We start from the raw sequence: 18,370 nt of genomic DNA, 5'->3' as shown, positions 1-18,370 counted from the left end.
CTGTGTGAATCGATGTAGCCCTATGTCGGTCGCGCATCTGCTGCTAGGAGGCGAGCGAGCGCCGCCGCCCACGTGCTCCTGCCCTCACTCGGCAGCAGGGACTCCGATGCACGGGGCTGGCGGCTCCAGTTGCCGCCGGGCACCCGCGATCGCTCCCCACTGAGAGGATGGTCAGCTATTGTAAACACACAGCTGACCGTTCTTCTCTCTGGAATGATTAGAGCGCCTGTGATCCTTCTATATAGGATCATAGGTCTCTGTGATCATTTCAAAAATCCACCCCCCCCCCCTTCCCCACAATTAGAAACACTCCCCTAGGCTTACATTTAACCCCTTAATCACCCACTCTGTTAACCCCTTCCCCCTAACCCCTTCCCTGCCAGTGTCATTATTACAGTAACAGTGTATATATATATTTTTTGAAAAAAACCAACATGTTACAAACAGTAGTGCAATCATGAATGAAAACATTCTGTACAATAGAGTCATAGCGAGAGTGGTGCAGGTCAACCAGATAAAAGGCACACATATAGTATCATAGAAAGCGGAATCACTAGGTACAGGTGGCCGGGCTCTGGAGCCACCGGTCCCATATTTTATTGTATTTTGTGGGGCAACCCCGGTTCTTGTACATAATTTTGTGATACGGCAATATGGTATTAACTTCCTTCAGCCAGTGTGAGAATTCTGGGGGGGCGTTCCCTCATCCATTGCCTGGCTACCAACTTTCTGGCCGCGAAGAGGGAATGTTGTAGAAAGATTTTCGTGAATTTATCCATATCCTCCTCTGGGTATATTCCCAATAGGCATTGTTTGGGGTCTAATTGAAGGGGGGACCCCATGGTGTCATGGAGAAAGGCCACTATCTGCTGCCAGTAGGCCTGAATTTGGGGGCAGAGCCAGAGTAAATGATGAAACGTACCCAGGGAGGAATGGCACATAGGACATTCCTGAGAGAGGTTAGGTCGGTATCTCGCTAGTCTAACTGGGGTAAGGTAGGTGCGGTGAACTATAAATAACTGCGTTAGCCTGTCAGAGAGCTTGGGAGACACCTTCTGGCATGTCTCTAGCGCATCACCCCAGTCCTCATCCTCAATGTCGCCCACCTCCGACTCCCAGCCAGTCTTCAGGGCATACGCTATAGAGGTGGAGGAGGGCGAGTGGAGCTCCGTGTATAGGATAGAAATCAGATGGCTAGGTTCAGTGCTCTTGACTATCTCTAGGACTGGAAGGGATTCTAGGGGGGGCATGTCAAGTGGATTTGAGCCTGGAAGGCATGTCTAAGTTGGTAGTAACGAAAGAGCATATGTTCTGGGAACGAGCAGGGGCCTTGCAAATCAGCAAATGTGCGAAGGGTGGATCCCATCACAATATGGGAGAGGTAATATATACCCTCGCCCCCCCACAACTCGGGGTCCGGCACCGTACGGAACTCCGGGAGAGTCCCATTGTGCCAGAGAGGAGTGAGGGCATGGAGCAGGGGGTAACCCAATTTTGTCATCACGATTGCCCAAACACGGCTGTAATGGTGAAGCATGGAGGACATGTCCCCCCCCCCACCCTGCAGAACGACTGACAGGGGATCGCCCGTCGTGTGGGACCACCGGGGGCAGAGCAGCAGGAGGAAGCGAGTTCTGTCTATTTTGTCAATGTGAAATAGTTGGGACAATTGGGCGGCTAAATAATAAGAGCTGAAGTCCGGCAACGCCACCCCCCCGAGATTGGTAGAATTCTGCAATTTGCGCCAGGAGAGCTTGTGCCGACTGTTGCCCCACACAAACGCCTTCAGGAGCGAATCCATTTGTTTAAAATATTTTAACGGGAGGTAGATCGGGGAGTGCCAAAGAACATACAAAACCTTTGGCAATAAAACCATTTTAATCACTTGCCGACCGCTCACATGGAGCGTACTGCGGAAAAGTGGCTCGTTATCGTCCAGCGACGTAGGTCTACGTCGCTGGACTCCTCCCCTTGTGGGCGGCGATCGTGCACCGCCGGAGGCTCGCTCCCGCTGTATTCAGACACAGCTGGAGTCGGGCCAGGGGAGGGGAGGCGGTGATCACCGCCGCTGTTCCCCGATCGAGTGTTTACACAAGCGGGCGCATCTCCTAAGTGACAGGCAGGGACAGATTACAGGATTCAGCATAGCTGAACCTGCGATCTGTGTCACACAGTCCCCTCCCCCCACACGTCAGTAAGCACCAGGCATACATTAACCCCTTGATCACCAATAAAAGTTAACCCCTTCCCTGCCAGTGTCATTTTTACGATAACAGTGCATATGTATAGCACTGATTACTGTAGTAATGTCACTGGTACCCCCAAAAATGTTAGTTAGGGGTCCGATCTGTCCCCCGCAATGTTGCAGTCCCGCAAAAAAAAAAAATCGCAGATCGACGCCATTACTAGTTTAAAAAAAAAACAATAAAAATGACAAATTTCCCGTAGTTAGTAGCTGCGATAACTTTTGCGCAAACCAATCAAAATACGCTTATTGCGATTTTTTTTTTTTTACCAAACATATGTAGCAGAAAACAATGTGGCCTAAAATGTTAAAAAATTTAGATTTTTTACATTTTGGGGGGGGGGGGGGGGATTTCATATAAAAAAAATTTGAAAAATATTATTTTTTCAAAATTGTCGCTCTTTTTTTGTTTATAGCGCACAGGTGATCAAATACCACCAAAAGAAAGCTCTATTTGTGGGGGGGGAAAAGGACATAAATTTAATTTGGGTACAGCGTCGCACGACCGCGCAAGGAATGGGGTAAAATCTTCCGGTCTTAAAGCGGTTAAAAATACGCTCATTGAGAAGTTTTTTGCCAAAGACATGTAGCTAAATACATTTTGGCCTAAATATATGACAAAAATTTAATATATTGGATATTTTTTATCTGTCAAAGTAGAAAAATATTGTTATTTTTTCACAATTGTCACTTTTTTATTAATAGTAATATCACAAAAAATTAAAAGCGCAGAGGTGATCAAATACCACCAAAAGAAGCTCTGTGGGAAAAAAAGGACGTAAATTTCGTTTGGGTACGGCGTTGCATGACTGCGCAATTGTCAGTTAAAGTCGCACAGTGCCCAATCGCAAAAAGTGGCCTGGACGTAAAGCAGGAAAATCCTCCGGTGGTAAAGTGGTTAATAAGGTTGACCCTGCCCATGACTCCCAATAGCAATCTGGACCATATCTGAGTTTTGGCCTTAATCAGGGAGTAGAGGGGCTGAATATTGTCCCAACAGTTTATATTTTTAGCAGATTACTGTAGTAATGTCACTTAAGTGTCAAAAATGTCTGTTAGGGGTCCGATCTGTCCCCGAAATGTGACAGTCCCACTAAAAATCGTAGATCACCGCCATTACTAGTGTAAATGACATCTTTCCCATAGTTAATAGACGTGCTAACTTTTGCGCAAACCAATCAAAATACACTTATTGTGATATTTTTTTTTTACATTTTTTTGGGGGGGAATGTTATATCGATGAATGTGAAAAATTTTAATTTTTTTCCAGAATTGTTGCTTTTTTATTGTTTATAGCGCAGAAAATAAAAATCACAGAGGTAATCAAATTTTACCCAAAGAAAGCTCTATTTGTGGGGAAAAAAAAGGACATCAATTTTATTTAGGTACAGCGTCGCAGGACCGCGCAATTTTCCATTAAAGTAACAGTGCCGAATCGCAAAAAATGGGCTGGTCATTAAGGGGGAAAATCCTTCTGGTCTAGAAGTGGTTAAGGGCTCTTATGTTTAGCCTTGGGTTATTTTCCCCACCTCATTTTCCTTTTGGCGCTGCTTATGGACGTCCCACTAGTTATGATTTATGGAGCGATGTGTCAGTCGATGAACGAAAGAGAAAATGGGATTTTTGTACTTACCGTAAAATCTATTTCTCTGAGTTTGACGGACACGGCACTCACCCCTCTATGGAATTCTGATATTTTTAATACTGCTCGCTACTAAACTGATTACCTAGAGCAGAGAGGGGGGATATATACCAGCGAAGGACAGCCCATGGGCATAGACAGGTGGTTTTTGTTCTTCCTAGTCCTACTCCTGGAGGAGAGTAATATAACCCACTAGTTATAATGCATGGAGTGCTATGTCCGTTGAATTCAGAGAAATTGATTTTACGGTAAGTACTAAAATCCAATTTTTCTTTTTTGTTCATTGACAGACCGCGCCTCAGGATTCCTGACCATTGGGATGTCCCAAAGCAGTGTGAAACATGAGGGGTGGGAACAGAAAAAAATTCCCAAGGCTTAAACATTAGCTAACCAGGTAACAGGAGCTCCACAAAAAACAACTGAAGCTCACCTGAACATTAGTCCTCTAAAGAGGGAACAGACCCTCTAAACAGCAGCCTGCAAACCTTGCGGCCAAAGGAAGCATCGGCAGATGCCAACACATCCACTTTTTAGAACATTGTGAAAGTGTGCACCGATGACCAAGTGGCCGCCTTGCAAACCTGCGTCACTGATGCCTGATGACGAAAAACCCAGGAAGCACTAAGCGCCCGAGTAAAGTGCGCCATTACAGGGAAGTGGGAACGGAGGAACCTGAACCTTCATCAAATAAGGCCTGAGTCACTGTCTGTCTGATCCATCTTGAAATGGTTGCAGAAGAAGCGAACAGTCCTGTTCTTGGCCCATCTGTTAACACAAATAGTGAGTGAATCACCCGAACCACATCCAGGGCATGCAACACAATTTCATTAGGATGTTTAGGTCTGGGACACAGGGAAGGCAACACAATGTCTTCAGTCAAATGGAAATCAGACTACTTTAGGAAAGAACGACAAACCGGGGCAAGAACCACTTTATCTTTGTGGCCCACCAAGTAAGGAATACGACAAAATAACGCAGCCAAATCCGACACCCTGTGAGCAGAGGTGATATCCACCAAAAAAGGCCACTTTCTGGGACAGCATAAGCAGGGAAATCTCCCGAATATTTGCAAAGGAGTCTTCTGGAGGACTGAAAGCACCAAGTTCAGATCCTAAGGCGGTAGAAGAGACCACACCGGTGGAGTCAAATGTCGAACCCTTTGAAGATGGGTATGCACCAGGGTGTGCGTGGCCAGGGGCCGTAGAAAGAATACCACCAAGGTCAACACCTGGCCCTTGATAGTACTCAAGGCCAATTTCTGCTCAACCTCCCGTTAAAGGAAGGTCAAGACCCGAGCCACTGAGGAAAAAAAAACAAGCACCAAGTGACTGACTCCACAAAATGTACGCTTCCCATGCATGATGGTAGATCTTCTTAGAGGTAGACTACCTAGCCTTTAGCAGCGTCAGAAACACCGACCCAGGCTAAACCACTATCCCTCAGCACTTGGCTTTCAACATCCAGGCCATCAAAGCCAGCGACTGCAAAGCAGGATGAAAGATCAGCCCTTGGGACAGCAGATCCTCCCCGAAAGGCAGTGTCCAAAAGACGTCGGCGACCCATCACACCAGGTTGGCAGACCAAGACCAGCGAGGCCATCCCAGGGTGGTCACTCCCATTTTACCAAGAACTCCCTTGGAAGGGACCACGTATGGAACTTTGCAAACGATACCATCAGGCCCAGCACCGGCATGCAAGTCCTGAAGGAGGCTAACCTGCTGGACAGCAGTAGATAAATCGCAGCATTCAACTTCTGGGTATTGTTCAGAGGAAGGGACACTCTAGCTAGAGCCCAATCCAGAGTCAGACCCAAATAGTCCAATTATTTGGATAGAATCAGAGCAGAGCTCCAGTAATTCAGAGGCCAACTGAACCCTTCAGTGTCAGTATAGTGATCCCTGCATCGCCCATTAGGGCCGCAGAGGACTCCGCTCGTAGGAGAAGGTAGTCCAGGGAGCCCATTACCGCAACTCCCGCTTTGTGAAGACCCAAGGAGCAGAGGCGTGACCCAAGGGTAACACCATGCTACAGTCGGGGACACATTGGAATGTGCAGGGAAGCATCCTTCAGAGGCAGAAGTTCCTGATGAAGGGGTGCCACCATCATGCGAATGGACTCCATTCTGAAGTTCTGTAACCGCTTGGGTGGGGGCACACCTTCAAGCTGAAGGAACCTTGTCTACGGATCTCGAAAAAAATCCTGCACTCAGCCAGTTAGACCCTCGTCATCGCTAGTCGCCGAGGATCGCACTGCAGGCGGCCACGGCCTCTCTATCACCGGTATTGTTTTCCTGTGACCACCATTAGACCACTAAATGTAAGTGCATTGGATCTTGTTGTTTAATAAATCATCAAAGGTACTGCACTATGGTCTGATTCTGTTTTGTGAGACACATGTGGAAGCCCTCACCCGTGACAGCAGAGAGAGACACCCAGAGTGTAGAGGACCGGGATTAGGATTTGACACCAAGATAACAGTGAGACAGTTGCCCTCCTATTGAGCGATCTGGTAAGAGGCTACACCTAATATCTGAGTGTTTCACTGTGACTTCCTGGAATCCCCAAGACACCACTGGGTTGACTATCCGCCCTTTGACCTCTTTTCCTATGGTAAGGGGCTAATCCCCATTTAGGTGGTGGAACCCATCTGCACCCCACAGGCCCAGGGGAACCTACTGTGTGGATTTCACCACAGCCTGTGTGGGAAGAACTCGGACTTTATTCACTTTTCTTTTAAAGTTTATGAACAATACACAGAGGTGGCAATCACTGAATTAATGGACACTTTCTTTGAATAATTTTTTGTGCACCTTGTGGTTTATGTTGTTATCACAATATTGATCCATCACCACCTATCTACCACGATATATTTGTTTATGCACAAGGGTGCATAGTACTCACTGTACACCCATTCAAGTGCACATCAACCCAGGCACACACTACAGGTATATGGTGGACACTCATTCTAGTGTCATACCTATTTCCTGATTTGTGACATAAGTGAATTTTAGCGCACCTGATTTCTTTTCTTTATTAGTTAGACCAAGGCTGCATGAAACCTCCCGAGGAGGACTTAAAAAACTCCTCGTGGGCCGAGAAATAGGGCCACCTCTGCGACGAGGTTCTCTTTCCTACCCAGCCTGTGGAAGAAAGATACTTTTCTCCCCTGTGAGACTTGTAATGATGTCATCCAGGGTAGTCCCAAACAGGCGATCACTTGAAAGGGTAAGTCAGTCAGAGTTTCTTTGGATGTCTTGCCTGCAGACTAACACTTAAGCTACAATACATGCCTACTTCCCGAAACCGCTTAGAATCAGGGGGGGCATGTCCAAAGAGACAAACTGCAGCCCCTGGACCAACTGGTCCGCCACTCGGCAAGGCAGGGGAACCTGAGAACCTACTGTGGCCACAGCCACCACCTTCCTGTCAGCCGGATCCTTAAAGGCCAGAAATTCCTCTACCGAAGTCATGGTTGCCTGTTCAACTTGGAGACGGGGGGAAACAGTCCGCTTCTGGAGTAGCAACTCCGCAAAGGGCTACCTTACAACAATGGGTGTAGGAACCACAAGAGGGCATTTTGAATGCTCCCATGCAATATAGACAAATTTGTCAACACAGGAGGGATAAGGAAACACGTTGGCTGTGAAGGACGGCTAGTGAGTGCCAAAAAAAGAAGGGATGGACACATATGCAACCGTCTCAGTTGCACCCTTAATCTGCAAAGTCACCCGCATGGATGCAACCATTTTCTCTCGAGCGCAGCTACAGCTGTGGATGAACCATCTTCACTAGCAGACCGGTCAGGGAACGTGGCTACCAACCCCGCAGGGCGGGCACGTCTGCGGCGACAAGGCCAGATTCAGGATCTGGGGACTTATGAGACAGGGGAGGGCGCTCCAAGAAATGCAACCGAAAAAGAAAAACCCAGAGGGGGCTGTCCGCCGATGCCCCTCCAAGGGGAATTATCCTCAGCATCCCACCCAGAGGAGGCCACAAAAACGAGCCCCCCCCCCCATGGGGCCTCTCTGATGTGGGTAGTCCCGCAAATAGAATTCCTCTAGGACCCCACAACACCCACAGGGATGGGTGCCAATAGCCTATACCAGTGACCCATACGATCCCTGCAGTGCCACCCCTCCAGAAGGAGGGGCCTGGCTCAGCCGCATGGCCTAGTAGGCCACCAGTCGCGGCCTAAGTTTTTGGGGGCCTGGCCGCGAGTGTGCGGGCCAAGGGGACCTGGATCGATCAAGGGGCGCTGTTAGCCAGGCCATCAAGAGGGGAGAGTAGATGTTTGCACAGGGAGCAATGTTGGGCTTCAGCCGCCCTCAATAGGGCTGCTGCACAGAGTGTCCGGCCAGTTGGCCGCAAAGCTGTGGCATCAAATACCGGAAGGTCCGACCACGAGCAGTACGGACCCGCGGAAGCCTGGTCGCCCGCTCCCCAGGCCTAACGGCAGAAATGGTGAGCCCTAGGGTGATCCCCCCGCACAAACAACCTTGAGGGTGGAGAGGGACAGTGCGCGCCTGCTGGATACCCAGGCCGGAGGGACCAGGGCATGTGGATTAACCAGGCCACGACCCCACCATGGTGGGGGTGAGCGGGGTTTGGGGGGGGGGGGGAGGTGAACACAGAGGGATCAAGCACCACAGGGAGTATCCACGCCCCACTTACCATCCAGGAAGGAGGGAAGGGGCCATCTACTTACCGGTCCAGTGTGCATGCGGGTAACCCTTCCAAAACGGAACCTCCCCATCCACCGAAGTGGGGGAGGGGGGGCTGTTGGCCAAGGCAACACTGTGACGTGGACTCTTGGTGCTCAGTCATGTGTGTCCCTGTGACACGTTTAATTCGCTGGCTACCCCGGTCCAGGATCTCTGGAATGTTCTTGAATTATTTTTTTTTTTTTTGTATGGTTGGTTGATTTCTCTCAAACGTTTTCCTGATTCAAAAAAATTAAAACAATTTAGATGAAAATATGACTAAAATGGCATTTTAGTCAAAAGGCTATGACTAAAACTAAATTGAAATTTAGAGTAAAAAACTGCTATATCTGTGTCTGTAGTGCATGTTAAAACCTTAATATAATAAATAATACCATTTTACTCCAGGAGTATATAATGAGTTTGGAAATTTTAGAGAAATGCTTAAATAATGGACTACAATGTAACTAAACCCATTAGATTTTAGTTGACTAAAATGTACTGGAGATTTTACTTGGCTAAAATGTAGGAGATTTTAGTCGATTTTAGTAAAGAAATACAACTAAAACAATTCAGATGACTAAAATACAACGAAAATTGCATTCTCTCGGACCAGGAACATTTCTGGCATTGGGGAACATCCAAGGAGTCCAAGCATCCTCTCAATATGCTGGCGCTTAGAGCCTTAAGACTGGCTCTCATACACAGTCAGGATGCAGTCAGACAATGCCACAGTTGTGGCCCACATAAACCACTAAGGGGGTGCCAGAAGACAAACCTGATTATTTCCTGGGTCGAGAATCACATTCCAACACTTAGCGATCTATATACTGGGAGTGATAAATTGGCAGGCGGATTTCCTGAGTCACCAGCGTCTAGATACAGAGCAATCGCCCCTCCACCCAGAGAACTTCTAAATCCTCTGCAAAAAGAGAGGAGCACATGATGTGGACAGCATGGCCTCCAGGTTCAACAAGAAACTGGACAATATTTGTAGCCAGATGCAGGGATAACCCTACTTAACCTCCCTGGCGGTCTGATTATGTACAGATTTCTGTGCTAAAAACGGTACATTCTTTTGCATGGAAATCTGTTCTTTTACTTTTTAAAACACACCTTCCCCTGTGTTCTCCCGCTGTGTGCTCGGCCGATGCCGGCACCTGTCTTCCGCTTCTCTTCCCTGCGAGCGTTGCAACGCAGGGGAGTGGAACCGGCGGAAATTTAAAAAATATACACTAAATGACATGATACAAAGTTGTGATCCTAAGGGATTACACTGTATCATGCCATTTCACCACAGGCTTGCACCTGGTGACTTTTCCAGTGCCCTGCCTGTGCTTTTCCAGTTCTTTGTGCCTGGAAAATTGAGAACGACCATGGCGTCCAAAAAGCGTTCTTTTTGCGCAAAAGCGCTTTTAGACAAACGGGAAAACAGCAAAACTGAGTTACTTGAAGAACTGAGCGATAGCGATTCTTGGGAAAATTCGTCATCGGGTACGGAAAGTGACGACAGCGATGATTCTGATGTCTCTTTCTGGCACATAGCTCCATTGGAAATAAGAATCATTTGATATACTTTCCAAATTCCACAAGCTATGTGCCAGAAAGAGACATCCATCAGAATCGTCGCGGTCGTCACTTTCCGTACCTGATGACAATTTTTTTCCACTAATCGCTATCGCTCAGTTCTTCAAGTAACTCCGTTTTACTGACGCTGTTTTCCAGTTCGTCTAAAAGCGCTTTTGCGCAAGAAGAATGCTTTTTGGATGCCATGGTCGTTCAAAATTTTCCAGGCACAAAGCACTGGAAAAGTCACCAGGTGCAATCCTGTGCTGAAATGGCATGATACAGTGTGATCTATTAGGTCACAGCTTTGTATCATGTCATTTGGGTTTTTACACTTTTGAATTTGCCGCCGGTTCCACCCCCCTGCGTCGCAACGCTCGCAGGAGGGAACCGGAAAGCAAGTGCCGGCCACCGGCTGTGCACAGAGCGGAGAGAGACTGTCAGGATGCCGGGGAGGACAGCAGGAGAGCGCAGGGAAGGTGAGTAACATTGCGGGGGTATCCCGAGTGTGGCTCAGGGTTACCGCTTTTGGTACTAAAAGTTAACCCTGAGCCACACTTGGGAATACCGCTTGGGGGTTAAGCATGTCCTGGTAACCCCTTGGCACCAGTTCAGGATTCTTTTTCATCTGCTTAGCAAGACAGAAGAATGAATTCCAGTGAACTTCATCACCCCAAATTGCCCCGGAAACTTTGGTACACAGACCAACACACACCTGGCGGACAAGGCTTGGCCCCTTCCAAACAGTCCAGACCTCCTGTCAAGGCTCCCTGTTCTCCACCCTGCTTTTCAGTAACTGGATTTGAGGGCATAGCTGGTGAAACCCAGGCACTAAGTTATGGGAAAGCAAGAAAGTCTACCTCTCGTAGGATCTACCACTAAACCTGGAAAGCATTTTTTGCCAGGTGCAAGACCAGGCATTAACCCTTGGTACTATTCTATTCCCTGCATCCTGGGGAAAAAAAAAAAAACACTTCCTCTAGATCCACGATTGGATTTATTGGATAAGTTCACCTTTGTAGGAAAAAAAAGATAAATGCACAACTTTTTGCAGGTAAAAAAGTTGTGCATTTATTTATTTTTTTTTTTTTACTTGGATCCTGGAAAGCATTGTACCCATGATCAGTGCCATGCAGGACTTCGATAGACTTCTCAGTCTGCTCGTACCTCTTGCAGAGGCAGACAAATGCATGCTGACAGGAAGAATGAATGAACTACCAGAGCCCTCAACAGAGCCAAGGTAGTTCATTGAAATGACAAGCCTAACAGCTGCAAAGGCAGTCAGGATTTGTAGTTTCCCATTCACAGAGGACTGTGAATAATTGACATAGCCAGGCAAGAGAGGCCTGGGTGCCCAAAGAAGATGCTCGCCCACTGTCACTGGGGAGAGGCTGCAGCTGCTGGAATATGTTACATGTTCCAAAAGGTGAACTCCTCCTTTAATGTCTATTAAAGCTACACATCAAAATTTAAATCCACTTTGTAATAATTTTAATTGTGCAAAGTTTTACAGCCAGTGAGGCTACCTAGCCACAACACTGCACATATTTCAGGGGTTGGCAACTTCTGGCACAAAATGCTTTTTTCAGTGGGGCCTGCTGCAATTGGCTGCCACCCCTCCTGCAATGAGGATACTACCTCCTGTCGGGTGGCAAGGTAATAGTGCCTCTAGTGATGACTCTGGCTAAGCACTGGGCTTCATGAAGTTTGTCCAGATGCCAGAGGCATAACTAGAACTTCCAGAGCACCGGTGCAGGAAACCATGAAGGGCCCCCCTGACCCCCAGCTGGCTCTTCCCTCTGAGCCTGGGGGCGGAACACCAGGGTCTAGTCACAAGTGCGACCTTTGTGACCCTGGTATAATTGCAAGGTTTTGGGCTGATCTGAGCTCAGAAGATGCATGCATTGGGACTGATCTGAGGCCTAAAGTTGTCAGAACTGGGGGTGACCTGAGTTTTGAAGGTGCAATAATTAAGGCTGACCTGAGGGTTAATGGGATCCTAAACTGAAAAGTGTTAATTGCCATAATTCATTCACATAAATCATATATATCATGCCACTGTATTTTTTTTTTTTTTTTTTTTTAATCCTCGAACTACCTTATTTCTGCAGCCCTTCAGTGTGGTCACATATTTCCTGGTTCTTTGGCATCTGCAGGGAAAGATCCTTGGGAGGGGCTTCTATTGCTCTGCTGATATATGCTCTCCACAGTGTGAGTCTGTGTCTGGCGAGCCCTGATTGGTGATGTGTTAGTCACATGACAAAAAAAAAAGTTTCAAAAGAGCAATTCAAATTAGAATATAAATATCAAATAACTGTTTTACAGCTCCCTATAAACTGTTATTGAACATCAGATGTGTATTTTTTTGTTCATGAATATGGTGTAGGAGGAGATTTCATTTTGTTCAGATAGCATCTACAACCAAGGCTCTTTTAATTTACAGGTATAAGTAGTTACATTTTGATATATTTACCACTTGCCACTTTCACCCCCTTCCTGCCCAGGTAATTTTTCAGATTTCAGCACTGTTGCATTTTGAATGACAGTTGCGCAGTCATGCAACACTATACCCAAATTACATTTTTTTCACACAACACAGCTTTCTTTTGTGGCATTTAATCACCACTGGGTTTTTTTTTTTTTTTTTGCTAAACAAAGACTGAAAATTTTTGTTTGTTATAAAATTTTGCACATTGGTAATTTTTCTCCTCCACTGATGTGAGCTGATGAGGTTGCACTGATGAGGTGGCTCTGATAGGCAGCACTGATGAGAACGCACTGATTGGTAGAACTGGTGGGCACCATTGAGGACTGCACTGATAATCACAACACTGATAATCAGTGCTAATGTCCCTGTTAACACAAGTCCGGTTATCGGCTCTCTTTTTCTCTCCTGATGCTGTCAGCTTGAGGAAAGAAAAGCCAATACCCGGCTTGTGTTTACTTCCATGATCAGCTGTCATTGGACACAGCTGATCACATGGAAAAGGGGCCGCTGTGATTGGCCCTTTACCCACATCCAAAGGACTCAGCGATCACAGAGCGCGGCGGCATCATGGGAGGACATCCGTGTATGCCCTCCCCTGAAAATTAGGCCAGAACTGTAGCAGTCTTTCGGCTATAGCGTAGGCGGAAAGGGGTTAATATATTAAAACTAAGCATTTTTGTGTGTTTCCTAGTGAATTTATTCAGCATACTATATACCATCCTCATAGTGTTTAGCAATAGGAGGAACATGGAGCACGAGGGATCGAGGGGAGTATTATTTACCATTGTGTATACGCCCACATGTGTGACTATAGTCATGTAGACTGCAGAGACCAGAAAAAAAGGAGTAAATGAAGACCTTAGAAGGAAACTGAAATTGAGCATGCTCCATAGAGGACACCAGCTGGTCTACACAATCTCAACTTGCAGTGGGGACCAAAGGAAAGATGGGGTAGATAGCTGAAGGCAGGATTAACCAGGCATATTTCACCCTACATAAAACAAATGCTTGAGTCTCTTTGTGAGTATGAACACACTGTTATATAGCATGTAATGAGAGTTTTTCATAGTCTGGATTTAATGATACTTCATTGCAATGTGAAGAGATCCACAACTACTTAAACTTTAGTTGTCATGCTAAGAACTCATTGACACGGGGCTTGCATAGCTGTACATCCAAGAAGGCCATGTTTACCCAAACAGGGATGCACACTTGTTCTGTGCATCCCCATTAAGGCAGTCCCATTGATGTCAATTGGGACGCAGCATCTGCACAGGCACAGATGTTGATTCTAATGTGACATCTGTGTAGGTTCACAGCCCTGAATGCATCCTGGATCCCCAAACTCATCAAATTAATGGTTGTTAGTGTATTTCATAATTGCAGACAAGTCCTGAACTGAATGTGACCAATTTTTTAGAGTAAGATTCACAACAGACAATGGTAAAGTAAATCATTGACACGTACAAGCATTTATTTTAAATATGCAGTGTTGCTATTATTATTATTAAATACAGCATATAGGTAAGTTTTGGCAGTAAAACAGTTTTGGCCAGTCCAGCACTCTAGTAAAAGCTGCATAAAATGTGTGATCTCCTTAAAAATAGGTTGTTTTAGGGCCTTTGCCAATGCATGTGACAAAAATGTCCCATTTTACTGACCATTTACATTTTCATGGTTACCCATTATTTTCCATCTCACATATAATAAATTACAAAGATATTTTAAAGGCAAATAGATCCACTTGGTAATTAATTGCTGTCCCATTTGTATCATTATAAACTGTTATGTGACAGTAAAAAAAAAAAAAAAAAAGGCTAGGTGATCTTTGTATTCCAACTTTTATTTTGTCAAGATGTGGAAAAGTTGTTTTGCAGTAATATTTTTCTGACGGGAACAAGATTAAAAAAAGAAGTCCACTTTAAGGAGTAGAGTCGGTTGAGGTAAGACCAGAAAGACCCAGTTTCTGTCTGCTAAAGCCCCACACAGAGCTGTTCTTGGATCTACCTCCAGATCACAAGGGCTATAGAATGCAGGGCCAGTGAATCGGGACACAGAGGTGTGATATTTCAATATTACCTTCCAGTCAAACCCAACAAATGAACACCTAATTGGTTTTAATCTCTCGAATGAGGCAGATCCTATTTCCTTGGAAAGAAAGCAGCTAGTCTTTGCTTTTTGATTGGGAGTATGTGTATTTCTTGTGAATTCACTTTCTTTAATTTAACACTTCTGTTCTTTACTGGTTTCCTTAATGTATCAGCATTTTCCTTTACTTCTGCTGGAGTCTTCACATCGTAGCCCTGTACAGTAGAGTCTTGTGGTAAATCTCTCTTAAAAGAAAAGTTTTTTGTAGACACACCAGAAAGCCCTTTGATTTTGCCACAGAATATGGCAGGCACAGCATCTTTTACAGAAACAATGACTTTTGCTGTTTGGGAGCTACTCACAAGTTCTATGTTGTTGGTGGATTTGGGTTCATAACTACTTCTGTTGCTTTGTTCAGAAGACCATTTGTGCTGTCTTAGAAGTTCACTAGAATTAGCGCAGATGACTCTGGTATCTTTCTGTGTCAGCTCATGATGCACAAGGGGTGGATTAAGTGTTGAAGGGGTAGCAAAATTTTTACCAGTGGAAGGGCTTGAAGAGTCACCAATTTGCCCGTACGACACAGATGTTCCATTCTGAGCACTTGTATTAACACATCTTTTGTAAACTGGGAGTGAAAGGTCTAAAACGCCTTCTTCCTCCACCACTTGATTATTCATACTAATCATATCATTGTTTTTCACCGGTGTTTCTGTTTTAAATGAAAGATCCAGCGCTTCGTTTTCATTGTTCATTTTGATGACAGAATGCCGATGAAACTGTGCAAGTTCTGCCTTTCCTGTGGATTCAAAAGGTTTAATGTCTTCTTTTTCCATTGGGGTCTGTGTGCTTTTGCAACTCTTTGGGATTTCTACTGTTGTTTTTTGATGGTTTGCATTCTCTGAACATTCAGTGTGTGGCACTGGTATAGGGATTGGGATTGGTAGAGGTATTGGCACTGGCAAAGGGACAATAACTGGATATGGTACCAGGAGAGTGGCAGGAGGAACAAGTGGTGATAAAGGCGAGCTAAAGGCTTGTGGTGGAACAGTGTGGACATTGGTAGAGGCATAATCTGAAGATATATGACACGGGGAAGGTGTGCCTAGATTGTTTGGTGATGGAAAGAAATCTTGCAGCACAGCTGAAAAACCTGGATTTTGAAAAACAGGTGGCAGAACGGTTTCTTGCACAGGGCTAGAAGTCTTCTCATCAAGAATTTGGGGTTGACCAACCGTAGCAGCAGTTCCAGGAAAAAGATGGTTTTGAATTGTAGCGCCAGGACACGACGATCCTTGCGGCAATACCAGAGGTGAGTTCAAATGCTGAAAAACGTGTTGCTCCAAAAGCACGGGCAATGGGACAGGCCCTTGTGTAGTGATAACATATGGTGGACTGCTGTTGCTAGTACCTAGCTGAGGTGGAGTACTACCCGCAACTTGCCAGTGTATTGGAAGCACAACAGGGCTTTCTCCAAGACAAATGGGCTGAAGTACAGTTGCAGCTACTTTTAGTGCTACTCCGCTCTGGGAATCGGAAGAGGGGCTAAGAACAGGGGCTGCTGGAACAGTTACCAAAGGAGAAAGCGCTTTTTTCATAAGACCAGATGGGTTAATATTCCAAGCTTCTGCAGTAATAAGCTGGGCAACGCCATTCTCAAGTTTGTTTGGGATAGAGGAAGGAGTGCTATTCAAGTCAACTTGTAGTTCTGGTGTTTCCTTATAGAGTTCCTCCATCTTTGCAGAAATTTATTTTGGCCCACGTATTACTTGCTTTTACATGACCTCGTTGAATTTACTGGCCACATAACTGGTGCAGCAGCATACATACAATAGCATCTTAAAGGCCTGGAAAGAAAAAGAAAAGAAAAAAGTTAGATTACACTTTAGCTATTTTACATGGCTAATCTCTCAAGAATCTACTGATGTGGTTTAAATGAATTCACATAACAAAATAAGAGAATGCTATATGACCCTTCAGTCGTTGCAGGAATCTTAAGGAGCAACTAGGAATCCACTTTCTATCATAAAGCAAAGCATCTGTCTAAGAAGCCTTTGATAAGAGCAGCCACTACCCAAATTACAGGCTACATATCAGTTCTGAGGTAGTAAAGTTTTGACAGTTCTGCTTCAGTGTGCTTGAAGTGACTCATATATATTATCCAGGAGTCAGGGATTTCCAATTAAATGGCATCTGTGGGCTGCCATTATTAATCACCTTCTGAAAATGCCCACTCACAGGTGTTTTTTGGCTTCAATAATTTGTCACTAACCCAATATACAAGAAGCAAAATCAAAACGCCTCATCTGCAGTTTTTTTTTTTTTATGGATCAGATAGTACTAAAGCTAAAGAATCAGCATGTCAGCCAGGCAGCTATGACTATCTTTCCCCATTCATCCTCCAGGATGGTCACATGAGAGATAGGCTCCACCTCCTACAGGAAACGCAAGCACACACAAGTTTAAAAAAGTCCGCCCTAGGCTGCCCCTTCAGTTCTTGTGTTCCCTACGTCCTGCAAACATCAGCACTGGAGGAGACACATCCCCAGTTTATTTTGTTTGAAATTCGCTTTATCTACGATAGTCATCCCTGGATATCTCCCTCACCCCCCTGTCCCAAAGCTGACGAGGCAGTTAGAGTCACAGGTTCCTGGGGTAAAGGGGGGGGGGGTAAAACTCCCCAACTTTAAGAACCACCTATGCTCCGCTACTCAGGTAGGTCTGGTTACTGGGGGTTTGGGTTTGTTTTTCCCTCCCATCTTCACTTTAGGCTAAGCCAAGGATGGAGGAGGAGCCACGAGGAGGATTTACTGTGGGGGACCAGCAGGGCTGCATCTTCCTGCCCATTCAGCCACACCCCTCTAGCCTTCAGACGGGCTTGTGTGGGAGAAGGAGGGTCCCTTTCTTTTCTCCCGCTCACACCTGTATGCTGCTGCTCTGCTCTTGGTTTGTCCACACTAACTACGACCGCCGGGAGCGCAAACAACGTCACTAAGATGGAGCTGCCACAGGAAGTGGACGTGCAGCCATCTTTTCTATGGGCAAACACAGCCGCAAACAGCACGGTTGCCCTTTTCAGATGGACGGAGAGGCGTATCTGTAAGGAGCATGGGCCCTCGTCGCACCAGATTTAAATGGCTGGACCGCAGCAGCTGCATGAACAGGTGTGCCCTTTCCCCTTCCAGGTGGTCCAATGGCAGAGGACCAAGGCCGTTTACCAGAAGCTGCGGAGCCGGGCCCCAGCTCTCATACGGAAAGGAGGAGGGGAGGAAGCAGGAGGGACTTGCCAGGGGGGTTAGCACTCCTGTTTTCTTTTTGAGAGAAGAAAATAAAAGAGAACTATATATATATATATATATATATATATATATTTTTTTTTTTTTTGGGGGGGTCTTTTGAGGCAGCTGGGTTTCCCGTGCTGACTCTCTCTCTCTCTTGCTCTGTCTGTGTTTCTGTTGGTTTTTTGTTTTCTCACAGCCCAAAACCCAGGAATCGACTGAGGGGGCAGACAAACCCAAAAACAAAAATTATTGCTGTACGTGTGGGATAAAGATCCTGTCCGACCCCGATGAGTTACTTTGCAATTGGTGCATCAAGAAAATAGTTGATGACAAGACTAAGCCCCTCGCCAAAGGCTTTCTC

General features: G+C 45.8%; 1 protein-coding gene across 1 annotated transcript; it reads right to left on the bottom strand.

The window, feature by feature from the left end:
• Positions 1 to 14,665: 14,665 nt before the first annotated feature.
• Positions 14,666 to 16,572, bottom strand: RAI2 (retinoic acid induced 2). The gene has a single exon (XM_082245660.1). The coding sequence runs from the start codon at positions 16,462 to 16,464 to the stop codon at positions 14,782 to 14,784; it is 1,683 nt and encodes a 560-aa protein (XP_082101786.1). The 5' UTR covers positions 16,465 to 16,572; the 3' UTR covers positions 14,666 to 14,781.
• Positions 16,573 to 18,370: the final 1,798 nt, after the last annotated feature.

This window comes from Pelophylax lessonae (genome assembly GCF_965119305.1).
Source record: "Pelophylax lessonae genome assembly, chromosome: 2".
Lineage (NCBI taxonomy): Eukaryota > Metazoa > Chordata > Amphibia > Anura > Ranidae > Pelophylax > Pelophylax lessonae.
The sequence above is the reverse complement of the archived record's forward strand: the minus strand, read 5'-3'. Positions and strand labels throughout refer to the sequence as shown.

Excerpts from the sequence above, each read along its gene's own strand:
- RAI2 (XM_082245660.1), bottom strand. The coding sequence starts at position 16,464 with ATGGAGGAACTCTATAAGGAAACACCAGAACTACAAGTTGACTTGAAT.